This window comes from Dendropsophus ebraccatus, chromosome 5 (assembly GCF_027789765.1).
Source record: "Dendropsophus ebraccatus isolate aDenEbr1 chromosome 5, aDenEbr1.pat, whole genome shotgun sequence".
Lineage (NCBI taxonomy): Eukaryota > Metazoa > Chordata > Amphibia > Anura > Hylidae > Dendropsophus > Dendropsophus ebraccatus.
Window position 1 is genome coordinate 69230039 of NC_091458.1, and position 12113 is coordinate 69242151.

At 39.7% G+C, this 12113-nt stretch overlaps 1 protein-coding gene across 8 annotated transcripts in view; it reads left to right on the plus strand.

Annotated features, from left to right (window-relative positions):
- ENOX1 (ecto-NOX disulfide-thiol exchanger 1) overlaps window positions 1–12113 on the plus strand; it is a 454877-nt gene that overhangs the window by 433027 nt on the left and 9737 nt on the right. For all 8 annotated transcript variants that reach the window (XM_069970542.1, XM_069970544.1, XM_069970543.1 and 5 more), the window contains one exon: window positions 7286–7339. In XM_069970542.1, the coding sequence (XP_069826643.1) occupies window positions 7286–7339 (54 nt within the window). The remainder of the gene's footprint in view (window positions 1–7285; window positions 7340–12113) is intronic.

Genomic DNA, 12113 nt, shown 5'->3' on the forward strand with positions numbered 1-12113 from the left:
GAATGGATTTAAAAAAAGGATAGATCCCAGTCTTTCCTTTATGAACTGATCCCTGTTTATAGTCTGCTCCTGGTTTTGGCTTCAAAGATCTGTCAGATAAACCTGTCTGTGTAAATGCACCATCAAACATTGCAATCTATAGTGACAGCAGCGTTCAAGGAAATCAGTGAAAGGAGTACCAGTACAAGTACCTGTCACTGACTGGGAGAAATGCTTATCTCTAACCTGTCAAATTGGCGTTCTTCTCAAAGGGGGACAGTTATTAAGACCAGCGGTTTCGTACGCTGGTTTTAAATTAGGCCCCATTTCCAATTACCCATTAAGAGGTGCCTCTTAGTGAATCTGGTGGGACCTGCACTTGGCGCAGGAACTGCACAAAAAGCAAGAATTAGGTGTAAATCTTTGCTTGGTTTACACCTGTTTTCAGGCATAAGCCTTGATTAATGAGATGCGGGAGGAGGCTTGCTTCTCCACCCCTGACTGCCCATCAGGCGAGCGGAAGTTATGGGAGGCGTATGGTTACAATCCATGCCTTCTCCATGGCGTATGCCAGGAGCGCATCTTAACTAAATATGTCCCATAGAGTCAGGCCTCAGGCAGAGACTCTATAAGGAGGGAAATGATAATACTGATCAATGCTATGCAATGGCATAGCATAGATCAGTATATGCAATTTAATGATTGCTTGTATATTAGTATTGTAGCGTGCAGAATTGTCTGATCTTTTAAATTATAACAGTATTGTTCCTGCACAGTGAACTGTGTAAATGAAAAGAGAGGAAAAAATCAGGATTAATGGTTTTTAAATTATATATCCGAAAAGAAAATGAATTAAAAGCAATCAAAAATTTCCATTTACAGCAATATAATACCAATTAAAAACTATAGATTATGAAACAAAAAATGAGCTCCCAACCAGCCCTGTAGGTGGAAAAATAAGTGTTATGGTTATTAGAAGGCAGGGAGGAACACTCTGTGATTATTAAGAAAAAAGACCAGAAACAACATTTTACTGAAAGAGTAGTAGAAGCTTGGAACAAACTTCCAGCAGATGTGGTAGATAAATCCACAGTAACAGAATGAACACATGCCTGGGATAAAGCTATAGCTATCCTATTATAGTAAGAAAGTAAATAATATAAGGGCGGACTTGATAGATCAAGTGGTCTCTTCCACTGACAATCCTATATGTTTCCATATAAGGGTATGTTTACACTGAGTAAATCAAGCGGAATTCCATGGCGGAACTTTCCACTGCAAAATTCCACCAGCCTCAGTGTGCCACAGCCTGTCTATGGGTGAGCTTGCGTGTCTCCACTGCCACCACTCTCCGCTCAAAGAATTGACATGGAATTCCACCTGATTTACTCGGTGTAAACATACCCTTAGCGTTCCATTGTAATCCTGATTTCTCACACATCGTATTGCAGTAGGTTTCATGCTGCAACTTCCGCAGCAAAATCTGCTGCGATGCTCTGTAGTGTCATTTCCTATGAATCTACACTCTCGCAGAGGATTTTCATTTCCCTGTAAAAACGTAGCCCCTGCCCACTTAACCCACCACTGCCGGGCTAATAATTACCTCCCCGCATTCCCGCTGCCTTCCTCGGCTTCCTGATGTCCCGATATAGATCACATCCAAAATAACAATTGCTTATATGGAGAACAGAGATCCAAAATGCAAAACCAACTAAGTGGCTAAAATAAAACTAATGTAATGTTTATACCCTGGTCTAAATCTGGCTATGCAAAATAGAATGAGGGAAGCGGAGATTTGAAAACCCGTTGGAATAAATATGGGATAAGATTCATAACCCTGAAACAACACAGAAGCAGCTATGTGACATGATGGACATGAAACCCCCAAATCATGTTCCCATCATGTCATAGCTAATGTTCAATCCTATAGATAGAAGCAGAGATACATTTCTTACTCATTGTGACCATTAGTGTTGAGCGAGCACAGAAATGTACGGGTGCTCCTTACTTGAGCATTTTTACATTTTTCAACTTGAGCAACAAACCTCATTGAAATAAATGGGAGACTTAAGGATTTAACCAGGTGCCACCTGATGAGCAGAGGGGAGGGTTTCTGGATTACCAATTAATTTTTTTCATTTTATTTTTGTATATTTCATTTAAACATCACTTCAGGGTATGAAATAAATATACAAAAATTAGAATGAAAAAATGAAATAGATTTCTGCGGCTGTGAGTTAATGAAGGTGTATGGCACTTTAACCCAAGCACCATCTAGCATTGAGCTTGATCGTGCACTATAGTAACCTCAGGTGATATGCTGTATTTACATATATAAACTGTATTTTCTAGTCTACAGTTTTGTGTGAAAATGAGTGAGATCATGAAAACTAGTAATTAGAAATTACTCTCATAGTGCTAGATTAAATTAGTCTGTCAAATGCGGCCTTTCTATAATGATATATGTGCTGTATCGTTCAGTCACACACATATGTTTTCCAGAAGCTGCATATCACTCACAGGGCCACTCTTCCATAACGACAAACAGTACATTGCAGCACCTCCCCATATGACATTTTGCATGTATTCCAGTTGTGGTGTTCTGGCTGCTTGGCAGGTGCCTGTTCTAGCAGGCAGACCCCAGGCTGGTGCCGCCTTGTAATTGAGTCACATAGCTGCCTCAGTTTGGCTTATTCCATATAGAATAGGCTTGAAAATAATTTTCAAATCAGAACTTGCCCAGAGCGTAGAGAAATCACAGAGAAAACATCAAGGGAAAACACTCTAATATTGATTTATATGTTGTTCTTTTCTATCAGCTTGTTAGATGCCAATATGGGACAAACACTTCCATTTAAAGGCAACCTGTCACATTTGATTATACACATTATATATATATATATATATATATGTATATATATATATATATATATATATATATATATATATATATATTCAAGCAAAGATTAAAATATTAGGTGAAACTTTTCATTTTTTTATTTAAATCCTTGATTATTCTGGGCTTAGGAGTTAGGTGGGTGGCCCTGATCAGTGATTGACAGCCTTCCCTGTACAATGTACACTGAAAAACAACTGTCAATTATTAGCATTGCCCACTGGGTTTATAATCCCAAAATGAGCAGGACTTTACATAAGTAAACTACAAGTTCTACTGAATCTTTCCTTACCAAGCTAGATACCAATCTGTTAAACTGTTCCTGCTCTATAAGATGATCCTGGCCAATTAGACTGTATGTTTAATGTGACAGGCTTCCTTAAAATCATCCTTATTAGCCGCATTTAAAGTCGTCATACCTTTTTTGTCTGTGAATCAGGATCCTACCCAGGATCTGTTCATACCATTCATACCATGCATAGCTATGTTGGAGTTTGTAGTATGGTTCATTCCTCCAAACAGCAGCCTTTCGCTCACTCTAACTTTTCAACTTCTTTTCTGAAAAAAAAAATAGAGAAATTGCTTTTTAAATTAATTCCCTTGTTGAATAAAATAATTATGCTTTTTAAAAAAAGGATGAAGAGAGGAAGCAAATCTATTGTTTTAAATTGATTTTGTGTCTGCTAAAAGCACTAATTACACAGAGTGTGAATAATAGCTGAGAATATAATTGTTGTTTATCCTGTATGAGAGAGACAGCAAAATCATATATTTAAATGTGCATTTAGTATAGATGGCACAATAGAGACTAGAGGAATATGGGAATCAGGAGAATGCAGCTATGCCAAGTTTGCAGCTACTCTACATTGTTCAAGACTCGTAGTTGTAAATGGTCAGAATTACTTCATGCTGTTCACTGGCTGCAATTCCAAGTTCTCTGCTATTGTTTTTCTTTAACTAGTTGTAGTATATAGTGTTCAACCATGTTTTGAATGGTTAGATCAGATCTGCGCCGTTATTGTAGTAGTTTTATAGACCATTTTAAAAGAGCAGTAAAACCTGTCCCTATGACAGTCTTTATATACATGCCCCAATATATATGATAACCAATGCATACATTAACAATGATCTCACACATCCCAGCAGCTTCCGCTGGTTCGTGGGATCTTCTGCAAGTTTGGATTGTGGTAGTTATATTCTCCATACTTGCTTTGAAGAGCATGTTTTATCTAGAGATTTGTCTAGGAGTTCACTCCTGGAACATTGAAAGTAGTGAAATCCATTAAATACTGCAACAGAGTTAGCATGCTGAAGATTTCACAGAAGTCCACAGCATTCTCATCTTATTACACAGAAAATGTCTGAAGCATGTGAATTTGTAAAATCTCATCCACTTGGCTGCTTCTGTAATACAATGCAGATCTAACCTTTGCGTATTCTCCACATGTGAATTCCCCCAAAGTATCCCTGAATATAGAGCAGTATTGTATTATAATAACATAGAAGTATGTTGTCAAACCCAGGATATTGATTCCAGTAGCATTCAGAATAGCTGCACCATGTAGCACTTTAGTTGCCCTTATGAAGTACTGTAGCATGTTTGGATATGTACAGGATGCTTAATCATCGGAGAGTTGCTGTTTTCATGCCCATAAGGTGAAACGTGATTTAGGCTAGGGCTATTCAGCGGTCATGTTACTAAATATGACCATGTCACGGCGCCATGACTCATGTAAGTGAATGGGGTCATATTGTGACCCACAAGTGGCAGTGATCTCACAGTATCAAGAAATCCATCTAAGATAGATTTCTTGCCTCTCCAGAGTTGCAGTTATAGCCACCTGTGGGTTGCAGTATGACCTAACTTGCATGTTTTGTGGTGATGCGCAGTCATGGTAGCATGACATGGTGGTTTGTGGGCCATACAACCACTTACTTAGCTGCCGGCATCTATTTCTGCTCAGGTGCAGATTAGTAACTGAACGTGTCCAGTGTCTGCGTAATCTACAGGCGGCAGTATGGCCTGTATCTGCGCATCATTGCTTCCATAGATGGGTCTATATTTGTCTCTTGGGTCAGTTTGAAAAAAAAAAAATGTTTTTAGTGTGACCCTGCTTCTACCAAAGGGGACACGGTTTTCATTTTGTGTTCACTGAGGTATAAGGCCATTTACAGTTTTATGTGCCACTACGTGACAATTGATGTCTTTTTAGAAAACTTTCTTGTAAAGTGACCAGCTCCTTGCTGAGGAATCTGTCACCATGAGAAGTCAGTCTAAACATATCATATTACTCAGAAGTAAGAGCTGGGCACACTGTTAGATATGCAAAAAAGGGGTCCGTGGAGCCTCAGTTACGAGTCTCAAAACACGGGAATAGCCAGATATCCCTCTCTCCAGAGAAGGAAGCCCATTGCCAAGGGGTGCCTCCTAGTGGGGAGAGCACCAAACCACCCTCCACGGACCCCTTTTTTGCATATTTAAATTTTGTATGGGACAATCAATGGAGACTCGTAAATGAGTACTCCATTGGAATTTTTCACTGTTCTCCCTGAGTTCAGTGGTTGTTGTGTTTTGTTGGTCTATTTATCATTGCCCCAGTAGCCAGAATCCTGCTCCACACTGACGAGGGGCAAATACCCCGAAACTGCAGTCTGTGGATTGATGCCTAGCCTTGGTAACCCTTGTCTTATGTCGTTATACTCGCCACAGAGTTAGACTTTGACTCACAGGGGCCACCCTGGTGTTTCCCTATTTAGGTCCTAAAGCTCGCAACAGAGTGAGGACCTGAGGGACTACATATCAGGGTGGTTTGGTGCTCTCCCCACTAGGAGGCACCCCTTGGCAATGGGCTTCCTTCTCTGGAGAGAGGGATATCTGGCTATTCCCGTGTTTTGAGACTCGTAACTGAGGCTCCACGGACCCCTTTTTTGCATATTTAAATTTTGTATGGGACAATCAATGGAGACTCGTAAATGAGTACTCCATTGGAATTTTTCACTGTTCTCCCTGAGTTCAGTGGTTGTTGTGTTTTGTCACACTGTTAGATAGTTATATGTAAAACAATTTTGGATTTATTCATATAAATACTTGCTCATTCTAGGCTTTTGGAGTCCAGTGGGTGGTCTTATTAGTGATTGACAGTCTTTCCTGTATGACTGTACACGTAGCTATATAGCTTTCAGTCACCAAGTCAGCACAGGGGTCCTGGGTTCAAACCCCAAGACCAACATCTGCAAGGCATTTGTATGTTCTGCTTGTGTTTGCGTGGGTTCCTCTGGGTACTCCGGTTTCTTCCCACAACATACAGAATTTTGATTGTCAGCCCTTAGACTAGACTGGGTTAACGCTGCATTTTTGCTTTCCATTTCAGGGATCTATTTTTAAATGGTTACGTTTAACATACACAACAATGTGGTGAACCATGTTTTTGTGGACCCTAAAAATTTTTTTTTTTAAAAACTGGAACGTTTTAATCCATTTTTTTTATAATGGAAAAACAGAGTTGACTACAAATGCATTTGTTTTTGCATCCGTATTTTTACATTAAATGGATATGTTGAAGGAAATGACAAAACGCAGTGTGAACCCAGCCTAACAGAGACAGCGAATGATTTGAGTGGAAAGCACTGCAGAATAAGGGAATTATTATTATTATTAGTCCTCCTCCTCCTCCGCGCCCTCCTCGTCCGTGCCCTCGCAGAGGTGTAAATAAATAAAACTTAATATATACTGCATCTATTCCTACAAAACTATATATCTATCTGCTCCACTTTCTTCTGCTCTATACCATTCTGCTGTAGGTTAGATAGCTTAAATATGGCGGTCTCCCTTTAAATCTGCAGTTGGACCATTCCCATGTGTTGCTTATGTATTTCCTCTTCGCTCCACTCTTTTATGCAGTCATTTGCAGATTTTTACCAAAGTAGGTCTCTAATGGTGAACTGTTATATAACTAAGATATGATGGTTATACAGTAACATTCCTTACTGCGTATTTTCTGGAGAGACATTAGTTATATAAATGTTCAGGTGCCCATAGTGCAGCACTTTCTAGAAGTAAGGAAAATTGTCTGTTGTCAAGAGTTTATATTACAGTTGCTATCAGCAAACAAAAAAAAACAAAATGGTTAAATGGGGTTTTCCCAACTTAAACAATTTTCAATCAGATAAACGAACTATATCTATTTGTATTGAAATGTATTCCTCACTTTTACAAGCCAGTGGCAACCAATACAAAGAAATTATATATGTAAGAGTTATGAACAGAAATCCATCTGACTGTTTGCTATGGTCAACACTGAGCCATTTTCATGCATGATTCAGTATCTAATATATCGCTGCTTCAAGTGTTACAATTCTGATTACAGATTTGAAGATAATGTAATCCTTTTGTTGCTGTTTTGCTTGCAGCTTAAAAACGCCAAAGACACTGCAGATTCCAATAACCACGACTACCTCACCAAAGTAAGTACAGCGATATGAAACCATCCACCTCCTGAGCAGTCGGCACATGATAGCGTTGTCCTCCAATCCTGCAATATGTCTTACCAATTGACACTTTAATTCCTCATGTAGTTCTCTTGACTCTGTAATTATTTGCATTGTTTGTCATTTGCAAGCCTTGCTCATCTGAAACGTTGAACTGACACTGTTTTGGAAACACAAGGAAATAAATCAGACATTGCATTGTGATTTGTTACAGGGAAATAAGATAAACTGTGTCTGCATTGTAGCAGGGAGAAAGTCTGCACAAAAATATCCATTATTCTGAGAGGCAATTATTAGGCTTCTTTTCATTTCCTGGTTAGTGTATTAATTACATAGTTATTAGTAACATTAATCTGTGGAGGCTCTGAGCATACACTACAGAGGGACATCCCATTCTTGAAGATTAAAGGGCATTTCCACCCTAAGGGTAGCTTCACACAAACCGTATCGCTGCGTTTTTGGTACGATTTTTACATGCGAGTTTTGATTTTCACATGAAAATCATGTGAAAATCAAAACGCGCATGTAAAAAACGCAGCGAAAAAAAGCGATAAAAATGCAGCGTTAAAAACGCAGCGATACGGTACGTGTGAAGGCACCCTAAAATGTCTTTAGGGTGCAAAGGTAGAAATATATGAATTTGATTAAATCAAAATTTCTTACCTAGGCTATGTTCACACAACGGCATGACCATTATTTCAGCGGCCATTGTAAACAATGGCCGTTGTTCAATACATTGTGTAAAACGGCGGCCATTGTTTGCATTGACTGTATTGTAATACAAATAATTGCAGTATGAAAAGAATAGCCGTTGTATTAATTGAAAACAACGGCCGCTCTTTTCCCTAAAAAGGATGTTGTGTAAACATAGCCTAAAAGTGACTTTAAGGCTATGTATACACGACATAATGAAATAATGATCATGTCTATTATTTCCAGCTGTTGTCCATTGACTTTAATGCAATTTTCATTTAAACCAACAGCCGTTGTTTGATACTCAAAACAATGGCTGTGGTTTATACCTTGTGTTGACAAAGCCTAAAGAAGAAATCAAAATGATCAGATTCTTAAATCTGTGATTTTATACCATCTTTGCTTTCCAAAATTAAAAGACTTTATAGAGAGAGCTTAAAAGGAACCTGTCATCTTTTTATTTCTGCTGGAACCACGGGCAGCAGGACACAGGGACTGGCCTTCCTTTTAACAGCCATTAGGCACATTCTCAAAGACTGAAGCCATTGTTAGAGAGAAATGCATCTTTGATTTATTAGGGTAGCCCCGCTCCTTGCCGTGATTGGCTAACAAATATACATAAAATATTTTCCTATACACAGATTGGAAACTAGTTTCTACTGTATACTACACGTTACTTGAGTCTGCCTTGGACCCTATGACACAAATAATTGGCCAAAAAGACCAATATTACCCTGTGTATTAGGGCCCATTTACACAGAAAGATTATCTGACAGATTATCTGCCAAAGATTTGAAGCCAAAGCCAGGAACAGACTATAAACAGAGATCAGGTCATAAAGGAAAGCCTGAGATTTCTCCTCTTTTCAAATCCATTCCTGGCTTTGGCAGATAATCTGTCAGATAATCCTTCTGTGTAAATGGACCCTTAGTGCCGGCAATCAGCTGACAAACAAGCAGAAATCAGCTGTTGGCCACACATCTCCCAGTGTAATAGTGTGCGGCAGACCAGTGATTGTAGCAAGGGCTATATGACTTGTGAAGACTTTAACAAGTGCCGATCATAGAGATTGGCTGCTGTTTACAGAATTGAAACCTCGCCTACAAAATGATATTGATAAAATAAAATTGGTCTAAAGACTGGCTGCAAAAATGGTTAATGGTCTTAACCAGGGATAAATAACTTTTGATGCGTCACAAAGATATCTCAAAAGTTTTCATTGTTCATCATTGTTCAGACCTCGACTGATTAAAAAATAGTTAGCAGTTTTGTGCACTGTCACGTACTTTATCCCCACTCCGTGTATGTGAGCGAGATGGCCCTATAGACTTAGGGGCCTATTCCACGGAGCGATAATCGGCCGAATCGGAGCGATAATCGGCCGATTATCTCTCCGTGGAATAGAGAGAATGATCAGCCGATGATCGTGTCATCGGCTGATCGTTCATTTAGGTTTTTAGCGAGAGAAGGAGAAGATCTGCAACCTGGACAGGTAATGTATGGTGCAAGGGCTGCAAGGACGTCGGTAACTATGTCCCTGCAGCCCTCGCTTAACGATCATCGGGCCGTGGAAAAGGCCCAGAAAACGAGCGCCGATCTAGGAGATCGACACTCGTTTACATCGTTGATCGGGCCCCCATCGGCCCATGGAATAGGACCCTTACATTATGCAGTCACTTCACATGGACGCAGGCGAGAGCGTGCCAAGTGCCAACTTCTTCTGACTCTCTATCGTAATCGGTCGAAGTCTGAACACTCACATTCCGACCAATAGAAACATTAATATGTCTCTATGATGTATTAAGTTTTATGCTTAAATACTGTAGACACTGTCATTAATGAAAACCTTTACCAGGAAAATCCTGTTTTAAAGGGGATATCAGACCATTACCACTCATTCCCTATCCAAGTAGTGGGAAGCCCCCGCAGTCTCAGGAACAAGGTCCTGAGTCTCCCATCAAAATAGAGCTACAGTACATGTGCCCTATGCTGCTTTATTTATTGTCGTAGGACAATAAATAGCCAGAAGGATAGCCAGAATGGTAATCTGCTCTAAATCTTTGGCTCTTTGGATAAATTTCATATGTTCAATATAAAGGGTTATCTTATAGTCTTTAGCTTTTTTCAAGCCCAGTACCTTGCTGCTAATATATGAAGAGATGTCAAATGCCCAAATAAGCGTACTAGGTTCTTTTCTATGTATTTGGATTCTTTCCTCTGTTTTTGCAGTTGACTTTGCTGAATAAGCACTGAAGGAATTGGGGATAGGATATATTTGGCCCTTCTTTTCGTTGTCTGTAAAAGCAAATGTAGATGTATAATGTATGCCAATTACTGGTAGATCGGATGGTCTTTGTTATCAGTTTGTCTCCAATTACAACCAGTCCAGAAGTTCAAAAGGCCACAACTTTGATATGCCAGAAAACTAGTATACCATAATTGTGCCAGTAAATTATCCCCCACCCCACTGCGTCTCCTCTTAGTTACAGGCACCTCCTTGTCCATTGTCAATGATTCTGCACTGGACTAAATGTACTCAGAATATTAAATATGTATATTACCCTTTTATACACTCTTGAGAAGTGGTTCTGGTAGGTAGCCTCCTGCATAGGCTCAGCTGTCATACAGAGCAGCACAGTAGTTGTCACTGCGCATACTTAGTCTTTATGGATTTGCTGTATATAGACAATTACCAATACAGTATACCATGAGAGCGGAGATCAAGTGCGCATGTCCAACCTCCACTGCAGAACTACTGGAGGACGTATTGGCTAGCAACTACATGTCATTTTTAATATTTCACAGGGTATTTTAGGGATTATTCTACAAAAAACATTACATGAAACAAATTACCATTGTTCAGAATTTAGGAGTGCCTCTTCAATCTCACAGATTATGGTAACATATAATAGCCATTTCATGTCAGCAGTTACTGATGGTATTAATAATGTACTGTACATAGTGTATTTATGAGTGATTGCCATGGAAGCTACATACCTGGGACGGCCATAGATAACTATGCAGAACATTCACATTACCTCATTTTCCAGCAGATTAAAATGGCTGCACTGGGAATGGCTGTGGAGTGTAAACAGGCTACGGAAGACTGCTAAGAAGTAATAAGGGCACAGAGGAACGGACCAGCTGTCTGATAATTCACTGGCTAATCCACTGCATTGATCTCCAGGTTTAGGATTCAGGAACGTCTTTGACAGCATTGGGTTTTCAAATCATACTCCAGAGCCTCAGGGCACAGAGCTCTAATTTGGGGAAATTGGAAAGTACTGAGCAAAAGGAGGGGTTAGGAAAGAGTTACAAGGCTCTCACATATTGTTACCTACACTATCTGCATGCACAACTAGAATTTTCATTATATGGGACTTTATTGCACAGTTCTGAGTTGTGTGAAAGCAGAGGGTTTTGTGCCTGTAAGCCACCACCTAAAGAGGGTTATCCAGGCTAAAAAATGAATGGCCTATCATATGGCTAGGCTGTCAATGTTAGATCAGTGGGGGTTCAACTCCTGGCAATGCTACAGTTTAGGCACTGCAGACTCTTCAGTGTGTATATTGCCTTTAAATGCTTTGCATATTTGCATTGCATTACAATATCTTTGCAATGCTAAATTATTTGTAGCGGTGGTACAAGGTACTGCAGCATTTTCCCATTCACTAGAATGGGACAAGAGGAGACTTCTCCTTAACCACTTAATGACTACCCATGGCTGTTTTTATAATGGCTGCCTTTTCTTCAGTGGCAATCTAACTGCCAACCACATTTCTCTGAAGCCAGGATCACAGGAGCTTTTAGTGAGACAGCTGCCATGCCGCTCCTCCCCGGGTGCTGGGAAAAGAAAGATCCAGTCCTGGGATTTTCTAGGACTGGATTCATCTTTTGCCAGCACCGGGGGAGGAGCGTCAGGGAGCTCATTCTCCTAGCATTCTAACCTTGTTTCATTTTTTTTTTCTTGCTTTCCAACTGCTGCCAAAGAACAGTTTAAGGCTATGTTCACACATAGTATTTTCTTCAGTCTTTTTTCAACCAAAATCAAGATTGG